At 46.5% G+C, this 23,497-nt stretch overlaps 3 protein-coding genes across 3 annotated transcripts in view; 2 read left to right on the top strand and 1 right to left on the bottom strand.

Moving 5' to 3' along the window:
* LOC310746182 (GTPase IMAP family member 1-like) overlaps positions 1 to 15,938 on the top strand; it is a 70,278-nt gene extending 54,340 nt beyond the window's left edge. Inside the window, exon 4 of the mRNA XM_083580017.1 lies at positions 14,973 to 15,938. Within this exon, the coding sequence (XP_083436143.1) occupies positions 14,973 to 15,595 (623 nt within the window). The 3' untranslated portion in view covers positions 15,596 to 15,938. The remainder of the gene's footprint in view (positions 1 to 14,972) is intronic.
* Positions 1 to 23,497, bottom strand: part of LOC310746205 (GTPase IMAP family member 9-like) — a 56,185-nt gene that overhangs the window by 21,314 nt on the left and 11,374 nt on the right. The window lies entirely within an intron of this gene.
* On the top strand, positions 17,389 to 22,327 carry LOC310746183 (GTPase IMAP family member 2-like). Its single transcript, XM_083580018.1, has 4 exons — positions 17,389 to 17,526; positions 18,627 to 18,715; positions 19,578 to 19,602; positions 21,128 to 22,327. The coding sequence occupies exons 2-4, from the start codon at positions 18,683 to 18,685 to the stop codon at positions 21,955 to 21,957; spliced, it is 888 nt and encodes a 295-aa protein (XP_083436144.1). The 5' UTR covers positions 17,389 to 17,526; positions 18,627 to 18,682; the 3' UTR covers positions 21,958 to 22,327.

Below are 23,497 nucleotides of genomic sequence, written 5' to 3'. Positions count from 1 at the left end.
AACAAGAAAAATAATATTCTGAATCTCAGAAACCAGAACAGCAAGAGGGATTGCTGCGCAGCAAAAGCAGCGATCCCTCTTGCTGTTCTGGCTTCTGGGATAGCAGCGCAGCCTGCATTCGCTCCATAAGACGCACACACATTTCCCCTTACTTTTTAGGAGGGAAAAAGTGAGTCTTATAGAGCAAAAAATACGGTATTTGTACCCCACCTATCTGGCTGGGTTTCCCCAGCCACTCTGGGCGGCTTCCAACAAAGATTAAAAATACATTAAAATGCCACACGTTAAAACCTTCCCTAAAGAGGGCTGCCTTCAGATGTCTTCTAAAAGTCTGGTAGTAGTTGTTCTCTTTGACTTCTGATGGGAGGGTGTTCCACAGGGCGGGCGCCACCACCGAGAAGGCCCTCTGCCTGGTTCCCTGTCACCCTCCCCGCACTTCTGAGAGATCTCCGCTGCCACTCCTGCTTGCACACAAGTAGGAGCAGGAGCAGGATCGGGCAGCTCAGCTGAGGTGCAAGAGCTCTCAGATGCGGCTGCCTCCACCTTCCCCAACCCCAGCAGCTATTCAGCCTGGTGACCTTCACGGGGTTGCAGGGGATCTGATGCGGAGGTGGGGGCCCCTTTAAACTTCTCCCTTGAGGGGAGTGCATCCACGAACCCTCTACGGAAAGTGTGACAGAGCCTGCACCTACCCAGCTGAGCAGCCCCGATCCAGCTCCTGTTCCCTCTATCTAGCAGAGAAGCCCGATCCTGCTCCTACTTGCCTGCAAGCAAGGCAGGGATCTCTCAGAAGTGGAGCATCCTGGGGGACGGGGGCGACATCCCTTGCCTGCTCGCTTGCTGCCCCGGCCCAGCCTTCCCTCACAGTGCCAGGGCTGCAGGGCTGCATTCAAAATAAAAACTGACACTTTCCAGAAAACCACAAAGCCAACAAACTCACAACTCGTGAAAAGGCAACAACACAACAAATTGAAAAAAGCAAACCAACTGCAAATGAATCTAAATCACAAGAAAACAACACTGACAATGACCCTGACCCTAATTCTAATCCTTACCCTAACCCAGCCCCCCTTCCCTCCCCCTCCTCTCCCCCACCCCCAGCACGGAAGCTACAGCCCTGCTGGGGCAACTGCGTGTGTGCCCACAGAGAGGCCTCCGAGTGCCCTCTTTGGCACGCGTGCCATAGGTTCACCACCACTGCTATAGGCTGTTGACCTAAATGTGAGTCGAACACTGTTGTGTTTGATTTCACCAGTCAGAAGAGGGAGAGGTTTGGGGGGCAACTCAGAGTTGGTGCTGATCAAGGATCCATTTTGATAGAAGTAGACAGAAGCTCCTGGGTTCTTTCAGTCATGGACAGAGGACACAATGAACTGGGTCTTGCCATTTTCTTTATTGGCATTGGCAAAGTCAGAAAATGATTTGGCAGCTTGGCAGAGCTTTAGCTTCCTTTCCTCATCTCCAAACCCCAGATCGGATTTTTGTTTGCTTGAGGAAGAAATGGCTGGTGTTGAATCTGGGTTTTCTCCTGAATCTTGTTTCTTAAACCACTGCTCTGAATCAGATAAATATGGTTCCTCACTCTGCAATGAAGTGAACGTGAATGAGACAACAAAGTCGTGTTTGTACTCATGCATTATATCATTCAAGTGGGTCAGAGAAGAAACTATTTCCAGATCTTTTAAATATAAGACTTCAACATGCTCATCTCTTGTTCCTTCTTCTTCAGAAACTCAGAAACTTATTAAAAGGCAACTGGTCTAAGCGTTTTTGCAAATTCTCCAAGGCCCCTTCTTCCTTATCCCCACCATGGAAAGAAGGCAAGATTTGTACTAGTTGTTTCTGGAAAACCTGTCTCTGTTGCTGACAAAGACACTGAGTGTCTTGATTTCCTTCTTCATCTCTGGGAGGTTGGTGGCTGCGGGACTCTTAATCAGATCATTGCACCTTGCATCCATTTCAGTCAACTTCTCCAAAGTATCTTCCATGCAAAGGAGCAGTGGTCAGCTAATCTCATGCACCAGCTGAGCTGCTTTTGAGTCCAGCTTGGTGAGCGGGTAGAGCCATACCTTCACGGGCACAGCTTTCTCCCTATTCTCCCCCAGCAGCAGGGGGTGTGGTGGTGGCATGGATTCTCATGGCATCTCAAAAGGTTGTTGGATTGTGGTCTAGAAAGAAATCACTATGGAAAATGCAGCTGAGCTTTTCCTCAATTTTTTTCTCAGTGTTATTCAATTTCAGAGACCCTTCTGCCTCTACTGAAACATGCCTCTGTATGTCCTGCACACTCTCAGATTCAGAAACCTCACAAACAAAGACAAAGAAAGTCTGGGCCCCATAAAGCAGAGCAGTGACCACGTGAGTGGCAGTTCCTTGCTCAAATACTTCTGGATAGGAGATATTTTTTCTCCCAAGGTGTTTCATGGTCAAGCGCTTAAATTCAGTTGTGGTTCAGTACCTGTTTAGGGAAGATTTTAATGGCTGACATTTTAATGTATTTTTAATCTTTTGTTGGAAGCCGTCCAGAGTGGCTGGGGAACAAATAATTTTTTTATTATTATTAATTTTATTTTATTTTATATTTTTATATATTTTTTATTTATTAGTAGTAGTAGTAGCAGTATTACTGGAGAGTAAGCTGGGCATGATTCATACCCCCCCCCCATGAAACTGGCTTTAAGTGATGTTTCCAAGTTGAGGTATTTGCTTTTGTCTTCAAAAGACTCAGAGGTGATGGTATGAAATTCAGTTCTGCATTGTGGCTTTGTATCGACATCCCTTTGCAGAGTCTCCTGGTCCCACAAGGTGATACCTTGAGAAACAGATTAACGGAATATATTTTTCCAGTTTTCTTATTTTGAACTATTTCAAAGAGGTGAATATTGTTTAAAAAACAAGTGAGATGTACATTTTGTCACTTGGAAAGGAAATAGCAAAAGTGGATTTGCATATCTTTGAACATCCAACTTTATAATATCATTATACTTCTTTCAGCAATTTCCTGTTTCTGAATCCTCTTGCCCTTCTGCCTGCCAGCCTGGACATGTGGATTCCTGACCATTTGGGCTGAAGAGGAATCGGCCTCATGCACTTCCATGTGTGATGTGTTTTTATCAGTCCCATTTTTCTAGAAAAAGAGGTGCCAGAAGTTCTCCCCATAAACACCTCCCTCATTCTCTTAGAATAGCAACGGTGCTCACCTGGGAGGTGCCAGAACTGAGTCCCAGTGAGTTCTCACTGAAAAAATGTCCCAGTTTCTATTATTTTGTTTATGGAAATGTATAGGTCACTAAGACCAGAAGTGGTGTGAAAAGTTTAGTAGCAAACCAAACAAAAAATACAATAAATTAAAAAGTATAGAACTTATGTCTGGCTCCTCTTTTTAAAATATACCAGAACCCACAAATAATATGGAAGTTGAGCCTGGCCTGTATCTGAACGGAGTGTTGCTTGAAGCAACTTGGAACAGCTTCCTGAGCACCACCTGATGGTGACTTCTCCTCCTCAGTTATTTGGCTATTTCTGGATTGGTTTAGATCAGGAGGCCAGCACTGGGATTAGGAGACCAGCATTTGATCTGCCTTGAAAACATAAGCAGGTTTCTGCCGGCACAGAAATAGCTGGACCAAGGCATTCTGCCACTGACTATAACAGCACCTGGTTTACGGGAAAAGCCTTGGAAATCATGCCACAGAGCGGGGTGGGAAGAGAGAAGGGAGGTTTGCTGGTGCTGCAGAAATAGTGCAGAGGCTCACAATTTCTACCCTCCAATGACAGAAGAGAATTGAGGCCTTTCGGGTTGCCACACCCCACCCTCAGCCAATCAGCACCCCAAGGTGCCATCTCTGTCCCATGCCCCAGCCCCCTCAACTCACCTCACTTCATATCTGAACATATTTACCTTATTTCTCCAAAAATATTATTATTATTATTGCTATTATTACTATCTGTTGAAGCCATATACCATTTATTTTATGTTTTATGTTACAAATCCATACAAGCAGTAAACTACTGAATGTTTGCCATTGCAAAGAAAGAAAGAAAGAAAGAAAGAAAGAAAGAAAGAAAGAAAGAAAAAGAGAGAGAGGGAGAGCAGACCAGGCAGGGCCCAAGATGCTGCCAACCCTGATTACTTTGTGAGTTTCATTAGTTCTCTCCTGGACTCCTTCGGCAGGTAAAAGGTAAAAAGATAAAGGGGCCCCTGGCCATTAGGTCCAGTCATGACCCACTCTGGGGTTGTGGCGCTCATCTCGCTTTACTGGCCGAGGGAGCCGGCGTACAGCTTCCGGGTCATGTGGCCAGCATGACTAAGCCGCTTCTGGCGAACCAGAGCAGTGCACAGAAACGCCGTTTACCTTCCCGCCGGAGTGGTACCTATTTATCTACTTGCACTTTGACGTGCTTTCGAACTGCTAGGTGGGCAGGAGCTGGGACCGAGCAACGGGAGCTCACCCTGTCACGGGGATTCGAACCGCCGACCTTCTGATTGGGAAGTCCTAGACTCTGTGGTTTAACCCACAGCGCCACCCGCGTCTCTCTGAGTGCCCCCCTAAATAATCCCACCACCAAGTTTTTAATATTTGATGTTTTGTCACTTTATTATTAATAATAATAATATTATGTTTGGTAGGGTTATTATTATTATTATTATTATTATTATTAAATATATATAATAATAATAGTAAAAAATAAAACAAAAATAATAATAGTTGGTGATGATGATGATTCTTCTAACAATGCTTCTGTTGACCTATGACTGGAAGAATTGCAATAAAGCACCTAAAGCACCTAAAGCTAGCTCACTTGCAAATAGGTTTAGGGTTGCAACTTAAGGGTGACAGATTAACTGGAAAGTATTTTCTGCAAGAAAACACCTGTGCATATACCAAATTCCTACAAACTTTTAAGAGGGTTTACAAAGTATTGTAGCTCTGTAGCTAGGCAGACTTGTGCAGCTGCTGGTTGAAGCCCCCTGGGGGAGATGTCCCAGATGTGAGCCAAGGGAATCCTCCTTAATGGGCTTGGGGTGGAGGATGCAGAATGGAAAGAAGCAGAAGTCCCAGCAAAGGAGGAAGGGATGCAAAAACACACAGAATATGCAGAAATGGCGAAACTTACCGGAAGAATAAGAAATCAGGATAACAAACTGTTTATAAAAGAATGGAAATGGATTACTGAATTTTTACAGATAAAAACGTTAGCAGGATTACTGTAATGATTACTGTAGAAACCTGTAGTTTTATAAGAGTATATATTTACAGTGGATAAATAAATGAGCAAGTTGAATGAATTTGGATATGCAGAATATATTTTTGGAAAAAAAAATTAAGGAACCACAGAAAGAGGGGGAAGGAAGTCAAAATATGGAAATGTTAAATTTTTTGTAAAATGAATGAAATGTATAAATTTGAAAAATACAAATAGAAGACTAAAAGAGAAAAAAGAAATGAGTGCCATGCGATGTGCCAGAACATCACCAAGAGTCAAATACAATCCTAAAAACACCTAGCATAATAAACATCTCCTTAAGGGGATCGAGGGGGCCCTGTGGGCGATGCCGAGCAACATCATGACATCACCAGCGTTGGCTTGAGAGTCAACTCCCAATCTAGTCAGGTTTGATGCAGAGCATGGGAATTGCTCCATCTTCTCCTTCGCCTCAGGCAGCAAAATCTCTTGGGCCGCTCCTGCCTTGAGGATGGGAGATGGTGGCTGCAGCTGAGGGCAGCAGGAGGAGGAAGGGATGCATCTGGCCCAAGGGAGCACAGAGCCATGGACCGTCTCCCGGGCAAAGGAGGAGAGGACCTCGACCTTCAGCCGGTGGCTTTCCCAATGGGCACCTTTCGCCAGCAGGCCATTTGGACAAAGATGGACCTGTGGGCTTGGGCCCCACTGACCTTTCCTTTCCTAGGGTTCAGCCCCCATTGCCCCCAGTCCACCCCCGATTCTCTCTGCAGATTGACATCCTCATCATCTTTTAAAAAGTGATGGGGGGAGAGGCGTCAGCATGACTTAGCTTATGGGGTTCAGGAAAAGCTCCAAAGCCATTTACAAGAGTCAAATACAATCCTAAAAACGCGTAAGCATAATAAACATCTCCTTAAGGGGATCGTGGGGGCCCTGTGGGCAATGCCGTGCAACATCATGACGTCATGCGTGTGATGCTGTGTGATGCTGCATGACATCATGCATGCGACATTGCTCAACACCTTGAATCTTCTGTCTTCTTTGGCGATCCCTCGTAGCCGAGTAAGATTATCTTCCATAAACACGGTTTTAACAGTGACTTTGGAGGCCAATTCTGGATCCACACGTCCTTCCACAGTGGGGACATTGGCTTCCAAGTGGGAGTTGATCACGGCGTGGATTTGCCAAGCGTGCCTTCCTCTTAGCACGTTTCTCCCTTTTGTCCTGAGTTCGAGTGTCTTCAAAGCCCAGGACACCTTTGGTCAAGGCTGTTCTCCAACTGGAGTGCTCGCAGGCCAGTGTTTCCCAGTTGTCGGTGTTTATACTACATTTTTAAAGATTTGCCTTGAGCCTTTGAACCTCTTTTGTTGACCACCAGCATTACACTTTGTGAGAACACCCTGAATATTAGGAGGCTCCTCCCCCTCAGAAAATTATGCCTTGGCCCCTGCCAGGCAATCATTCTGTGCACTTCTCAGTATAGTATGGTGCTGATGATGTCAAGGTTGCAAGTTCAATGGGGCAGCTGCATATATCTGCATTGCAGGGGGGTTGGACTGGATGACCCTCGGGTCCCTTCCAACTCTACAATTCTCTGATTCTGTGACCCTCTCGTGCGCTCGCCTTATCTCTAAGCTGAAAATGCACTGGGACAACCGATCTCAGTGATCACGGGTAGGAGGAGGAGTTACGCTAAGACTAGACCACGTCATTACAGAGGGGGCAGGTTTAGTCGTTGTCTGAGGACTATTCCTGCCTCCGGGTCTGGTCCTGACCGGATGGATACTAGAATCAGCAAGGGATACCCACATGACCTGAAGGTGCTGCTGTGCAATGCCAGGTCAATGATTCATAAGACCACTGCCATCCATGACTTGATCATGGATGGAGGACTTGACCTGGCATGTGTAACAGAGGCTTGGTTGGATGAAGCAGATGGGCCTGTCCTTGCCGCTGCTTGTCCACCAGGTTTCTCTTACGCACAGCAACCCAGGTCATGTGGGCGGGGAGGGGGGGTTGCAGTGATTTTTAAGAAGTCATTAGTTTGCACCAGGCGTCCTATTGGGAAGACCCAGTTTTCCGAGTGCATGTTCTGGAAGTTGGGCAATAGGGGCAGTACAGGATTCCTTTTGGTGTACCGACCTCCCCGCTGCACCAAGGATTCCCTGCCCGAGCTGCTTCAGGTCGTGGCGGATGTTCTCCTGGAGACACCTAGCTTGGTCGTCCTAGGGGATTTTAACATCCATGCCGACACGACCTTACAAGGGGCCACCCGGGACTTCGTGGAAAGCATGGCCTCCATGGGGCTGTCCCTGAATAAGTCTGGCCCAACCCATAGCTGCGGACATGCCTTAGACCTGGTATTCACCTCTAGTGACGTGGGTGATCTGACACTAAGTAAAAGTGAAACCAAAGAAGTGCCATGGTCAGATCACTTCCTGGTGCAACTGGACTTCTCTGCGACTCATCCCCTCTGCAGGGAGGTGGGACCAATTCGGATGGTCCGCCCCCGCCACTTAATGGATCCAAATGGTTTCCAGAGAGTGGTAGGGGATGCTTTATCCCATGTTGATGGCCTTTCAGCTGATTCCCTGGTGGCCCGCTGGAATGTGGAGTTAACCAGGGCTATTGACTGTTTGGCTCCGAAGCGCCCTCTCCGATTGCATGGAGCCCGGACAGCCCCGTGGTTTTCCACGGATCTGAGGGCAATGAAACAATCGTTGAGACGGCTAGAGCGCCGGTGGCGGATAACTCATTCCGAATCTGACCGGACACAGGTTAGAGCTCAACGTCAAGCCTACCAAGTGGCAATAGCGACGGCGAAGAAGAATTTCTTCACCGCCTCTATTGCATCTGCAGAAAACAGCAGCAGGAGACTTTTTCAGGTGGTTCACAATTTAGCGGAACCACCTGCAACATCGGGGCCCAGTACGGGCCACATGTTCTCCTGCAATGATTTTGCAAAGTTTTTTGCAGATAAAATCGCTCAGATTCGGGAAGAAGTAGACTCCACCGTGGGAGCAGGGCCGGGGCGGGAGAGTGCTAGAGTTCTGTCTAGTCAAGTTGAGTGGGATCAATTCCAATCTGTTACCTCCGAGGATGTGGACAGGCTGCTTGGACGAGTGAAACCAACCACCTGTCTCCTGGATCCTTGCCCATCCTGGCTTATAAAAGCTAGCCGGGAAGGACTGGGCGATGGGCTTCGTGGGGTGGTGAAAGCTTCCCTCCGTGAGGGAGCCTTTCCAGACCCGCTGAAAGAGGCGGTTATTAAACCGCTTCTTAAAAAACCATCTTTAGATGCGGCCACGATGGCCAACTATCGCCCAGTCTCAAATCTTCCATTCTTGGGCAAGGTGATTGAGCGAGCGGTTGCCGAACAACTCCAGGCACGCCTGGAAGAAGCGGACCATTTGGATCCCTTCCAGTCGGGATTCAGGCCTCATCATGGGACTGAAACTGCCTTGGTCGCACTGGTTGATGATCTCCGGCGGGCTAGGGACAAAGGTGAGAGCTGTTTCCTAGTTCTGCTGGATCTCTCAGCGGCGTTTGATACCATCGACCATAACATCCTTCTGGACTGTCTTGAGGGGCTGGGAGCTGGGGGCACTGTCATACAGTGGTTCCGCTCCTTCCTCCTGGGCCGTGTTCAGAAAGTGGTGGGGGGGATGAGTGTTCAGACCCCTGGGCTCTCACTTGTGGGGTGCCTCAGGGTTCTGTCCTCTCCCCCATGCTTTTCAACATTTACATGCAGCCGCTGGGAGAGATCATCAGGAGGTTTGGGCTGGGTGTTCATGAGTATGCGGATGATACCCAGCTCTACCTCTCTTTCAAATCAGAACCAGTGAGGGCGGTGAAGGTCCTGTGTGAGTGTCTGGAGGCGGTTGGAGGATGGATGGCGGCTAACAGATTGAGGTTGAATCCTGACAAGACAGAAGTACTGTTTTTGGGGGACAGGAGGCGGGCAGGTGTGGAGGATTCCCTGGTCCTGAATGGGGTAACTGTGCCCCTGAAGGACCAGGTGCGCAGCCTGGGAGTCATTTTGGACTCACAGCTGTCCATGGAGGCACAGGTCAAATCTGTGTCCAGGGCAGCTGTTTACCAGCTCCATCTGGTACGTAGGCTGAGACCCTATCTGCCTGCGGACCGTCTCGCCAGAGTGGTGCATGCTCTGGTTATCTCCCGCTTGGACTACTGCAATGCGCTCTACGTTGGGCTACCTTTGAAGGGGACTCGGAAACTACAACTAATCCAGAATGCAGCAGCTAGACTGGTGACTGGGGGCGGCCGCCGAGACCATGTAACACTGGTCTTGAAAGACCTACATTGGCTCCCAGTACGTTTCCGAGCACAATTCAAAGTGTTGGTGCTGACCTTTAAAGCCCTAAACAGCCTCGGTCCAGTATACCTGAAGGAGCGTCTCCACCCCCATCATTCTGCCCGGACGCTGAGGTCCAGCTCTGAGGGCCTTCTGGCGGTTCCCTCATTGCGAGAAGCAAAACTACAGGGAACCAGGCAGAGGGCCTTCTCGGTAGTGGCGCCCGCCCTGTGGAACGCCCTTCCAGCAGATGTCAAAGAGATAAACAACTACCTGACATTCAGAAGACACCTTAAGGCAGCCCTGTTCAGGGAAGTTTTTAACGTGTGATATTTTACTGTATTTTTGGTTTTTATGGAAGCCGCCCAGAGTGGCTGGGGAGGCCCAGCCAGATGGGCGGGGTATAAATAATAATAATAATAATTATTATTATTATTATTATTATTATTATTATTATTATTATTATTAATTATTATTATTATTATTATTATTAAAGCGCCCGACGCGGCCACCCACCGCCCAAACGAGCTGCTGGTTCTCCAGGCAGCCACTGGGGGGAATTCTTGTCCTGCTCCTTCCAAGCCGAAGAGGACCTAATTCAGCGGCTACTTTCATTTTCCCTTCGGAGAAGCAGCTCGTCTCTCGCTCCCGTTCGCTGCAGGAAAACGCAAACCGGCGTGGAAGACGACGCGGGACGAGGAAGGATCTGCCGAAGCAGCTGAGGAGGTGAGGTCTGCCATCTGGGAAGGGCCGAGTGGTGGAGAGAAGGAGGGAGAGAAGGATCTCCTGCTGCAAGAGGACCCGGGAGACGCCCCTTGTCTGGCTGGCAGCCCTGGGCAGCCTCTCCGCGCTCCTGGGCGCACCTTCCTCGCTCAGAAGCAGCTCCCTTAAATATGTCCAGACATACCAGGCTGGGCCCCTGCCCTCAAGCTTCCTAGGGAGGCAGCAGCTGGGTTTAGCCTGTTGCAACAAAAGGCAAGGGAGGATCCCTTAAAGGCTGATCGACCGAGTGTGGCTTAAGAGTGCGCCCGAACTGGGGCTTCTCTTCCACCACAAACAGGAACAGGGGCATTGCAGGGTTGTGTTTGTCAGGGACACTGTCCTCCTTCTGGCGCTTGCTGAAATTATTCCTTACCCTCTCCAACGTTTTCCCGATGAAAACAGGGACGTCCTATCCCATAATAATATTAATAGTTGTATTATTTGTACCCATCTGACTAGGTGGCCCCAGACACTCTGGGAGGCTTCCAACGTGTATATAAAAGCATAACCAAACATTAAACAGCTTCCCTATCCAGGTGTCCTCTGAAGGTTGTCTGGTTACTTATCTCCTTGGCAAAATATTGCAAAATATTCTGAACATTTTTATGTCTGCAATGTGCTGTTTCTCATTTGAGATACCACATGTCTGAACTAGGGGTGGGGTGCTGGGTTTGCAGATGGAAGGCTGCCTGAGAATATCATCTTGATTTCTTGCCATTTTTTTCAGGGGAAGATGGACGGGACCAGAGGAGGTAAGGAAGGGTTCCAGTGACTCAGAGGCAGATTGACTGCTTGGGGTGGGGTGGATTATTCCAGATCTATTTCGCAGGAGCTTTTCACGGCACCCCCAATGACGTTTATTTTATTTATTTGCAGAAAAAAATATTGTTCTACCAATGTGTAATATTTTGGGATTTGGGGGGGTGGGAGGTGCCTGGGTGGGATGCCATCCTGATGCACATCTGCAGGAACCTAGAAAGATGCCCTTGGCTGCATCAGGCCACTGGTTCGCCCGGCTCATTCTTGCCTGCACTGACCAGAGCTGGGAAAGGAACTAGCGCTTGTTCAAATTCAAGATGCATATCATAAATCCCTGCATACAGTCGAACCTCGGGTTACATACGCTTCAGGTTACATACCCTTCAGGTTACAGACTCCGCTAGCCCAGAAATAGTGCTTCAGGTTAAGAACTTTGCTTCAGGATGAAAACAGAAACTGTGCTCTGGCGGCGCGGCGGCAGCAGGAGGCCCTATTAGCTAAAGTGGTGCTTCAGGTTAAGAACAGTTTCAGGTTAAGAACGGACCTCTGGAACGAATTAAGTACTTAATCCGAAGTACCACTGTATTTTCAAAAAAACTAAACCATTCAGTATTCCATTATTGCATCCATCAAAACTTATTTACACTGTTGAATTTATCAGGTGTACACAAATGTTTCCCAATCTGTTGTTCTTCTGCTTTTATTTATACATGTGTACGCTTTACATAAGGGACGCGGGTGGCGCTGTGGGTTAAACCACAGAGCCTTGGACTTGCCGATCAGAAGGTCGGCGGTTCGAATCCCCGCAATGCGAAGCAATGCGAAGCAAGCCCATAGGGAAATTCGTCTTGCGGAACGACTCAAAAAATGGAAAGCTCTTTCGTCTTGCGCGTTTTTCGTCTTGCGAGGCATTCGTCTTGTGAGGTACCACTGTATCCATATTTCTCTCCTCCCCCCTCTTTGGCTTCCCCCGTATTTCGTATTGATTTATTTAAACAAATTCTATACCCTGCTGAATTTACCTCTTATATAGTTATGAAATTTAGTCAAAACCTGCCAATGAGTCCAAATCTTTATACTGTCTTTTTATATACCGTATCTTTCGCCCTATAGGACGCAGTTTTTCCCCTCCAAAAATGAAGGGGAAATGTGTGTGCGTCCTATGGGGCGAATGCAGGCTTTCGCTGAAGCCTGGAGAGCGAGATGGGTTGGTGCGCACTGACCCCTCTCGCTCTCCAGGCTTCAGGAAGCTATCCGCAAGCCTTGGGAGCCCGTCGCAACTTTCCGGGCTCCCAAGGCTTGCGGTTGGCAGCCTGCGGGCTTTTGCGGGAGGTGGGGGAATTCCTAGAAAAGCCAATAGAAGCCGCGCAGCCCCTTTAAAGAGCTTTAATTTTTTTTCTTTATCCCCACCCACAAAAAAAAACTAGGTGCGCCCTATGGGCTGGTGCGCCCTATAGGGCAAAAAATACGGTAATTTATAAATGGTTCCCGCTCCTTTTTGAAGTCAATGTTGTCTCTCTCCTGTATCCTCTGTCAGCTTAGCCAGTTCCGCGTAGTCCATAAGCTTGGCTTGCCATTCTTCCTTTGTTGGCGTTTTCTCTGTTTTCCATACTTGTGCTAATAAGATTCTTGCTGCTGTTGTCACATACATAAACAATCTCCAATTTCCCTCTCTTATATCATGATCTAAGATTCCAAGCAGGAAAGATTCTGTTTTTTTAACAAAGGGTTTTTTTTTCAACTTTTCCTCCCAATTCATAATATATCATTTCCCAGTATTCTTTAACCTTCTTGCATTCCCACCATACATGAAAGAAAGTACCATCTTTCTCTTTACATCTCCAACATATCTTAGATCCTGGTTTATACGTTTTTGCATTTTTTCCCCAGTGTGATATACCATCTATTTTCATTTTCAAATAATTTTCTCTTAATAATATACAATCTGTAAACTTTATATTTGTTTTCCATAATCTTTCCCATTCCTCCAACTGTATATTATGCCCAACATCCTGAGCCCATTTTATTTGTGCTGATTTTACCACTTCATCTAAAGTCTCTCCCTATAACAAAATGTTATATGCTTCCTACAGTAGTTTGGTATTTCCCTCAACAATTGCCTTTTGGAAGTTTGAGATAGTGTAGTTGAACCCCCTTTTGTTATGTTCTTTAAACTTTCTCATAGTTATCTTTATATAAATTCAGGTTTTTATTTATAAGCCAAATTCCTAGCTATTTGACTTTTTTTATATAAATCTCCATGTTTGTCATTACTCCTAACTCTCTTTTTTCCAAATCAGTCATATTTTTAACTATCATCTCAGTTTTTCCTTTATTTATCTTAAATCCAGCCACCCGCCCAAATTCCTGAATTTTCTCTAAAAGTATTGGGAGGGGTGTCGTTGGCTATTCTACCGTAATTACTAGATCATCTGCAAACGCTTTTAATCTAAATTCCTGTCTTCCCACCTTAATTCCTTGTATTGATTTCTCTGACCTTATATTCCTAACCAAAACTTCCAGGACCAGTATGAACAGCAATGGTGATAATGGACAGCCTTGTCTTGTTCCTTTCTCAATTTTAAATTGTTTAGTTGTCACCTGACTTATAATTAATTTTACACTTTGACCTTTATATAGTGCCTGTATCCCTTTTGCCTGTATCTCCTTAACACTCACCCAGCTTTACGGGCGCAGGGAGAATGTTGCAGGAAAGGACCATGTCTGCATGGGAGTCCTGTTTCTTGCTCTTCTTCCTCGCAATAACAAAATATTTCTGTTCCTGATCTTAATCCTTTCCACTCCCATGTGCACACCAGTGCAGAGGTGCAGAGGCTTGTGGGAGTTGATCAGAAATTATTGTCAGTGAATCAAGCCCAGTCAGTGCAATGCTTTCATTGCGGACACAATGGCTTGCTCCGTATTTCATAATTCCTGATGGCAATCCCACCTGACCCCCACACTCTGGATATTTGCACCCCCACATGCATGCACAAGAGATGGGACTCTGGCCGCCAAGAGGGAGGCAGCAGCAGCTTAGGGGCTTCAGCGGCAGGCGCCTGGCGCCCCCCAGAATTCAGCACCCAGGTGCCCCACACCCCTTGCACCCCCGGGTAAAAACGGCCCTGGGGGGCCTGTTTCTCGCTTTCCTTCCTTGCAATAACAACATATTTCTGCTCCTGATCTTAATCCTGTTTTGCCCTCTCCACCTCCATGCGCTCACCAATTTCGGGAAAGGCAGGTTGGGGCTCCCGTGTGGAGCGTGTCAGCTGGGCCCTGCAGAGCGGTGGCGTTGGTTGGGTTCCTGTCTCCATGTGACTCCCACTTACATGCGTGTCAAAAACGGGGAGGTCATGCATGCTATGACTGCAGGCTGGATGCTCTTAGCCCAGAACTGGAAGGACGAGAAGAATCCCACGAAAGGAAGAGTGGATAACAATAATGCTAGACTATGCCGAAATGGCGAAAATGACTGGAAAAATCAGAAACTAGGATGGCAAAAACTTTAACAGAGACTGGGGGAAATTTACACACTACCTGAAAGAACACTGTAAACAATTAAAAACGTTAGCAGGACTACAATAACACTTGCAATGTGAAAAACACTATGCTTAAAATTTGAGTTATATAGATAAATAGAGAACGGTATGAGATGCAGAAGAAAATCTTGTTTGTGGACTCCACGGAGGGGAGGAAGGAGGTCGGAGAATTCAGAGAATTCAATATTTCATTATTGTATTCTACGTTTGAATGTCAAATCATAAATGTAAAATTAATTTAGAAATTATTTTTTTAAAAAAAGAAAAGGGACGGGTAGGAAGGGGGAACTCCGCCCCTTACGTGTAATGGATCCCCAGGGGATCCACTGCAAGAATGTGGTTGGTCAAGGGAGCCGTGGGCTCGAAAATGTTGAAGAGCACTGCTCTGACGTGATCTTTCTAATTCACAGGGGACAAGGAAGAATCAGAACTGTGTATCGTCCTTCTTGGCAAGACTGGCGTTGGGAAAAGTGCCACAGGGAACACCCTCCTCGGACGGGAGAAATTTCACTCGGCTTTTTCAGCTAAGCCAACAACTCAGAACGTCCAAAAGGAGAGTGGGGAATTTAAGGGCCAGAGGTTTTCTGTGATTGACATGCCCGCTGTCTCTAGTTCAAAATCTCTCAAACAGCACAAGCGAGAGATCAAAAAACTCTGCAAGTCCAGTCCTTACGTTCTGGTCTTTGTGATAACAGTGGGCCATTTCACTCTGGAAGATGAGGAAATTGCTAAAAAGGTCAAGAAAAGATTTAGGAGGAAGTTTGGGAAGCGCATGCTTGTCTTGTTCACCCACAAAGAGGATTTGAAAGGTGAATCCTTGGAGGAATATGTGGAGAAATCCGAAAACAAGGCGCTCCTGAAACTGCTTGAGAAATGTGGGAATCGCTGCTTCGCTTTGAATAACAAGGCAGCTGGAGAAGAGAAGGAGGAGGCCTCCATGCTGCTGATGGAAAAGCTCTGGCAGATCCTTCACGGGGACGGATCAAGGCCCTGCACAGAAAAAGGGAAAGAGGAGGAAAGGGGAAAGAATTGAAGGCTGCTCTTATATCCTCTAGTTCACAGTGTTTCGTTTCTTTCTAAAATATGTGGGGCTTCCCTTCTGCCTAATCTGGAAGTTGCAATGAGCGCAGGATGCCACCATTGTTGACAGCAGCGGGTGCTTGTCAGCCTAGGACGCCTGGGCTCAGAGACCTGCCCTGGCTCCCGATTTGCTGCCAGGCCAAGTTCAAGGCGTTGCTCTCAGGATATTAAGTCCGTAACAGTTTGGGAGCAGTTTAGCCCTGAGATCGCCTGACCCCACATGTGGTCTTTTAACTGCTTTGATTGGCAGAATGGGCACAGTTACAGGTGCCACATAATATCTGTTCTGCATTGATAAGTACCGTATTTTTTGCACCATAACACTCACTTTTTTCCTCCTAAAAAGTAAGGGGAAATGTCTGTGCGTGTTATGGAGGGAATGCCTACAGGTGGCATGCCTACAGATTTTCCTCCTCTAAAAACTACGTGCGTGTTATGGTCGGGTGCGTGTTATGGAGCGAAAAATACGGTAATTGTTCTTTCGGTGTGACGGCACCAACACTCCCTGCATATCGACATCAGGCAGGCAACTTTGCTTTTTTTTGCTGCCTGCGAAAAACATTTTTGTTTAGACAAGGCTACTCACATATTTAGAATACTGATAAGTTTGTAGTTTGTCGCTGGTTTTAATTTGTGGATGTTTTATTTGTTATTAATTATAATCCTGTTGTTTTATTCATTTTGCAAAGCACTTTGAGGTTTTCTACAATCAAGAGGTAAATGAATTTTATGAAAATAATAACATAACTGTCTGCAGTTTCCTAAACCCCACATAGGAGTGGATACATCAGTCCACTTCAGTTCTCTCAGTTTCTCATTTTTCCCATCTTAAACTCTCTGGAAATGCATTATTTTTATTTTCAAACTATTATGAAAGTTTAGCTGTATTTTTGTGTCAATTTCCCCTAACAAACACCTTTGTAAATTACATACATACTTTTGCAAGACACTGTTCCTAATAAAATGCATATTTTCATGTCATTTTCACAGTTATATGCATTCTTGTGAACTCTGGCTGGAGAACTGTGTTGCGAAATTTCACAAAGGGAGGATTTCAGAGATTGGCTGTGTTTCATTTTGCTTTGGAAAGTGGAAATTTATTATTTCCACCTTTCAATGGAAGCTGGATCAAACGGCCACTGACCATTTTGGATCAGGGGTACATTTTGAATTTGGAGAGAGCATGGTGGGAGGTGGGAGTCATAAAATTGCTGGCAGGGGTGTGGGGCAGAGCACAATGTGGCTGCCATGGGGAGGGCATGTCATAATGCAAAATTAGAGAGCGTCCAGTCATTGCTGCTTCAGTCCCTCTCCCCACTGCCCTGGGAAGCCTGCTGTGTCCTGCTGGTCCTGATTGTGGACAGACACCTTTCAAAGGCTGAATAACCCCATTTCCCCAAACACTGAAATTGGGGCCACAATGGTCTCTGAGCTTGTGCAGAGTGCCTTGCCTCCCTGATGGGCAGCTGCTGCCTGCACCCCTTTAAAACTTCAGGACAGGAATAAGGGACAGAAAGACAGTGAGAGTCAAGGTCGTGGAGGGAAACACCGGGACCAAGATAGCTGCAAAGACACACACGTAAAAATGTTGAAATATCTGTAACTTCCTTTGCAGCAGAACTTAGCAGCATTAACCCTCGTGATTGCTTTTGTGCTGGCAAAAACTCTTTCTTTAAGCCAACGGCTTTTTCTGGCAGGCTGTGGGTGGAGTTTTGGCCATTTCTCATTGGAGGAGAACGTAGTTTCTTGCAGCCTGTCCTTCGTTTCCAGTTTGGAGCCAACAGCAGCCGCCTCTTCTGTCTGCACTTCAGGAAAAGAATGTGGTCCAAGAATGTCCAGAAGTAGGAAAGATCTGGAGGAGCCACACCTGTGATCTCCAAAGAGGTAGGTGGGAAGGGGTGAAGAGAACAGGGTCAAAACCGGAGATGTTTTTCAAGGAGGCTCTCTCCTAAGAAAGACCCAGGGTCTGTTGCAGCAAAAACAGGAAGGAATCTTCCAACAACTTCAAGATTCTCGGGTTTCTTCTTCTGCAACAACATCTGTGCAATTATAAAAATATTAAGAGCTTTTTCAAAAAAAGGTTTTATTTATACTTTTGAAATTTATACATTTCATTAATTTCACAATCATTTTAGCATTTCAAAGTTTGGCTTCCTTGCCCCCTTTCTGCAGTTCCTTAAATTTATTTTTTAATATCTTCTGCATATGAGAATTCATTTAATTTGCTCATTTAATTATCTACTTTAAATATAAATTAAATTGTAGCTAAAAACATATAAATGGAGAGAAGGTAAAGGTACCCCTGCCCGTACGGGCCAGTCGTGACCGACTCTAGGGTTGTGCGCTCATCTCACTTAAGAGGCCAGGAGCCGGTGCCGTCCGAAGACACTTCCGGGTCACGTGGCCAGCGTGACGAAGCTGCACTGGCGAGCCAGCACCAGCGCCGCACACGGAAACGCCGTTTACCTTCCCGCTATAAAGCGGTACCTATTTATCTACTTGCACTTAGGGGTGCTTTCGAACTGCTAGGTGGGCAGGAGCTGGGACCGAAAGACGGGAGCTCGCCCCGCTGCGGGGATTCGAACCGCTGACCTTACAATCAACAAGTCCTAGGCACTGAGGTTTTACCCACAGCGCCACCCGCGTCCCGCATAAATGGAGATATGATGTTATAAAAATGTTAAAATTTGAAAATCAATTAAAAAATATTCTAGAAATAAATAAATAAGACTTAAATGTATACGACCGTGAACGTTACAATCCAACCACACTTACCTGGGAAGAAGCCCCACTGAATTCAGTAGGACTTGCTCCTGAGCAGACTTGGTGAAGGTTGCACTTGGAATTGCTTCGGCAATTCTGTTGAGTTTAGCAAGCCCTGCACTGGGGTTGATGTATCACCATAGAGGTTGCACCCACTCCCTGCCTTCGGCTCACGGGGCAGGCTGGCTTTCAAACAAATGAGTAACTTGCATTGTTTGCAGGAACAAATCCTGGAAGACTGTCGCCTTGAAGCAAGAAAATTGCCACGGGAGAAAACATGTCACGTGAACCATTGCTGAAAACCTCAGAGGTAAGCCCCAATAAGGGGTGGGCAATTTGCTCTTGGATCATTTAACAGAAAGGAGAGTAGAAAGGTAATTCATAGAATCATAGAACTGTAGAGTTGGAAGGGGACCCGGGGTCATCTAGTCCAACCCCCTGAAATTCAGGAAACACAGTTAAAGAATCACTGACAGGTGGCCACCCAGCCTCTGCTTTAAAATCTCCAGGAAGGAGAGTCCACAACTGTTGAACTGCTCTTACTGTCAGAAAGGTTTTCCTGATGTTTAGTCAGAATCTCCTTTCTCATAACTTGAAGCCATGGGTTCGAGTCCCGCCCTCCAGAGCAGGAGAAAACTGGTGATTGGTGGTGGCAGCCGGCCAGAGACTGACATTGGCGATTGGGGGTGTGATTGGTGTCTGCGTCAAGGCCTGCTTACGATCGGCTGCGGCAATTGGGCGATTGATTAGCGGCAGTGGTGATGCTTGCGTGCAATTGTGTGTGGTTTTGTGTAGTGTGCAGGAGGGCTTGTGGTAGTGAGCGTGCAGACAACTGGTGGCTGTGGCAATCCCCCTCCCATTTTTTGTCGCAGTCCCCCCAAAAAGGGGTCATCTTATACAAGGGGGCGTGTTATACACGGAAAAATACGGCATCTCTGTTTCTCAGGGTCTGTGCACTTTGCAAAAAGTGAGGCCTCAGAGCACTGAGAAGATTCAGGGGGGTTGTTCTTAAAGAAGAGCAGTGGGTGATTTAATAATAATAATAATAATAATAATAATAATAATAATAATAATAGATTTAAAAGCATTTCTCAACTAGCACCAAATTAGTGTTCAAGATTGCAAACCGAAGGCTGCTCTGAACTAACCTTAAACTATCACAAATATTTCAGGCAGATGAAGATTCCGTCGGAGAAGGTAAGAAAGAAGGCAAAACATCACATTTTGGGGGAGAAATCTACATTAGCTACTGTCTTACAAACATTATTTATCCCTTCCTCCATTTTTAATGGTTCCAGTTGAAACCGCACCAGTATTCCCAGCTCTCCCCTTCCTGAAGGTTACAGGGAGCAGACGATTCCCTGGTTACAACAGCTTCTCTGGCTACCCATCATTTTCCAGGCAAAATTCAAGGACCTTTAAAGCCCTTTACAGCTTAGGTCCAAGCTATCTGAAAGACTGTATTCCCTCATATGAACCGGCTTGGATTTTGAACGATACCAACTGTACAAATGTCATGATCTACAGGAATAAACCATCTGAAAAATTCAGATTGTCACCCCTGTTTGCAGCCTGGCAAATTCGTATGGGAGAGGACAGTCCTTCAGATAACCTGGGTCTAAGCTGCACTGATTTGTCTTGCTATCCACCATGGCCAAATTTAACATGCTAAATTTCCCCATATGAACCGGCCCAGTTCCTGCAATCATCCTTTGAGTTCCTTCTTTGTGCGTCTCCTCTTCAAGAGGTCCGGAGGGTGGCAACACAAGAGCAGGGCCTTTTCTACAGTGGCTCCCCATTTGTGGAACGCTCTCCCCGGGAGGCCTGCCTTGTGCCTTCATTGCAGATCCTTTAGGTACCAAAAAGCTTCTCTTCAGCCAGGCCTTTGGCTGATTAACTTTCTATGGCCTTTTAAATGTGTTTGTGGGAACGGAGTTATTGGTTTGTTTTTGTCCTTGTTTTATTATGTATTTTGTTTTCTCGTTTCGTATTTTTATGATGTGAGACACCCTGTACTTTTTGGATGAAGGGTGACATACAAATTTAATAAATAATAATAACCAGGGCATTTTTTCAGCTGGAGCTCAGCTGCGGTACCTCTCAGGTGTGTTAGTGTTACAGAACAAGGGAGAAGTTTTTGGTGAGCTCCAGCAAACTCTTTTTTCTACAAAAATAGCACGGATCATAATGGATGTTGTGATTAATTACACAATACCACACTGTTCATTTCAACACAAAGGCCACTAATTTTAATGGAAAGGAAATACAGTGGAACCTCGGTTGTCGAACACCTCAAACATTTCGGGTTTTGAATGCCGAAAACCCGAAAGTAACTGCTCCAGTTTTTGAATGATTTTTGGAAGCTGAACACACTACTCAGCTTCCTTTATGAGCTTCCCTATTGTACTGAGACTTCCCTATTGAGTTTTCGGTTTTCAAACGTTTTGGAAACGTTCTTCCGGAATTGATTACATTTGAAAACCAAGGTACCACTTTATCATCAGACAAGCAGCAAAAGCAAATCCCCATCCTATTCTCCTGCCTGATTTCGATCCCAAACAACAAACAGGTGAGCTGCCGCCATTTTCACCCCCTCTGCTTCGCTGGACGGCAATGAGGTGTTGCACTGAATATCAGAAAAGGGTTGAGGTTCACCTGGAGAGAACTCTAACCCTTTGGTTGCTGATCTCCTGTTCCCTAACATCTCCTTCATTGCTCACAGGAGAAGACAGAGAACTGAGGATAATCCTCGTCGGTAAAACAGGCTGCGGGAAAAGTGCCACGGGAAACACCATCCTTGGCCAGAAAGAATTCGTGTCGGTGCTCAGGCCAGGAACAACAACTGTGACCTGCCAAAGAGGCCAGGGGACCTGGAATGGCAGGACTGTCTTGGTGGTGGACACAGCAGATATTTTGAGCTCAGGTGCCTTCAGTGGTGAAGAATTAGCAGCCCAGATCATCCGTTGCATTGAGCTGTCCAGGCCTGGTCCCCACGCTCTGGTTTTCGTGACTCAGGTGGGCCGTTTCACAGCAGAAGATGAGGCGGCAGCGAAGCAAGTCCAGGATGTCTTTGGCTTGGAGGTCACCAAGCACATGGTGGTCTTGTTCACCCGCAAAGAAGATTTAGGTGGAGGCTCCTTGCGGGATTATGTGGGGTGGTCAGAGAACAAGGCTGTCAAGGAGCTGATGGAGAAATGTGGCCGCCGCTTCTGTGCTTTCAATAACAGGGCAGAAGGGGAAGAGAGGGAGGAGCAGGTCTCCGAGCTGATGGACATGATCCACGACATGGTTCAGGAGAACGGAGGAGGCTATTACATCAACGAGCTGTACTTAGAGCCCGACATAACCAGTGCAGATCTCAGGAAATTCATGACAGGAAGCAGATGGGCCAGGCAAAGAGCAGAGCAAGTTTCTGGCAGGAGGCAGAATGTACCGCATCTCGTGGCAGATTGGTTGTTGGTCACTATGGGGATTGCAATTGGGTGCGCTTTGCTGGGGTACATTATTTGGCGTGTGTTTTCTTACTTTCATGTTGGGTCATCTGCCTCCTAAAATAGCTCATATTGGTCTTTCATACCCTCTCCAGCTGTTTTTGGCCTACAACTCCCATCATCCCTAGCTAGCAAGACCGGTGGTCAGGGATGATGGGAATTGTAGTCCAAAAAACAGCTTGAGACCCGCATTTGGGAAACCCTGGGATAGAGTGTCAGACAAGGAAATCCCTGACTGCTCAGGGTTCAGATCCCCACCACTCAGCCATGAATCTCACTGGGTGACCTGGGGCCAGTCACTCCCTCTCAGCTTAAACTACCTCACAGTTTTGTTGTGAGGATAAAATGGGGAGGGAGAGAATTATGAACTCCTTGGAGGAAAAGGTGGGATATAAATGTAATTAATAAAGAAATAAACTCTTGTGTGGCAAGATGAGCAACTTAACTTGGAAGGTTAGAGTTCAGTGAGAGGCAGTAGTGGTTTGAATGTCAGGCTCAGAGCTGGGAGAGCTGGGTTCGAATCCCTGCCACTCATCCTTGAAGCTCACTGGGTGCTCTGAGTGCCATAGGTTCACCACCACTGCTCTAGAGCAATTGCCTTCAATGGCTTGAAATAAGAACTAAGAGGACCCACTATTTAAAAACGTGACCAGAAAATGGGGGTGGGGGAGTTGTGCAGAGAGGGGGCTGCTATCCGTGAAAGGCTCTGGCTGCCTTTCTTGAAAATGCTCTGGCCATGTCAAGTTGATTTCCCAAGGCAGCTGGCTTTGCACCAAAAGCAATGTGTAATCACATCTGGCTTTCTTCCTGCCTCACCCAAAAGCAACTTCCTGTGTTCTTCTCAACCTACATGGCTTAAAAGTGGCGTGGTGGCGTGAGCACCTGCAGGCTCCATGCTGCCCAAAATGGCAGCATGGGGCTTGCGTCTGCCAGGCAGACTCCGCAGAGGCTCCACGCAGTGTGCTCTGCTCCGGGCGCCCAAGCAGCTAGCTATGCCACTGTGTGGTTCCAGCCACAAATGCAACCTGAGCATAGGGTGGAGAGGCTTGTAGTATGAACACCCCAATAAATCTTGCTTCCAGTTCTCGCTATGCAGAACTGGCAAAACTGACATATAAGCTATGGGACAAGGATAACTGTGACTTTAAAGATGAATGGGAACCCTTTACAAAGTATTTGAAGACGCAAGAAAACGAACTGGACTCCTTGGCTGGCTTTGAATAAACATTCACAAACTTTTTATTGATAACCATCAGCTAAATAGTTTGAGGATCTCTACAACTGTGTAACATGCAGAAAACAGCATTTTTAGAGAAATCAAAGACTGGAACTGAGGGAAGCTGGGGTGGGGATGGGTGGGTTTTGTGTTGGAGGGTGGGGGGGGGAGGAAAATGGGGATAAGGATGATATGTTTCTGGATAATATGTTTTATTTTAATTTTGGATTTAAAAAAATTTAAAAAATTAATCTTGCTCCCCCAGTTTGGGTCCAGCACAGAGCAAGGCGAGGGCTTACTAGGATAGCTCAGTTGGTAGAGATCTCAGGGACGTGGGTTCAAGCCCCACTTTGGGGGGAAGAGTCCTTCATTGCAGGGGTTGGAC

This window comes from Podarcis filfolensis (assembly GCF_964270895.1).
Source record: "Podarcis filfolensis genome assembly, chromosome: 12".
Classification (NCBI taxonomy): Eukaryota; Metazoa; Chordata; class Lepidosauria; order Squamata; family Lacertidae; genus Podarcis; species Podarcis filfolensis.
This window is presented reverse-complemented; position numbering and strand designations above follow the sequence as displayed.

What these genes read in the sequence shown, in the direction of transcription:
- LOC310746183 (XM_083580018.1), top strand. Translation starts at nt 18,683, where the DNA reads ATGTCACGTGAACCATTGCTGAAAACCTCAGAG. An exon ending in CATTGCTGAAAACCTCAGAG is followed by an intron (nt 18,716 to 19,577) that starts GTAAGCCCCAAT and finishes CAAATATTTCAG; the next exon opens with GCAGATGAAGATTCCGTCGG. An exon ending in TGAAGATTCCGTCGGAGAAG is followed by an intron (nt 19,603 to 21,127) that starts GTAAGAAAGAAG and finishes CATTGCTCACAG; the next exon opens with GAGAAGACAGAGAACTGAGG.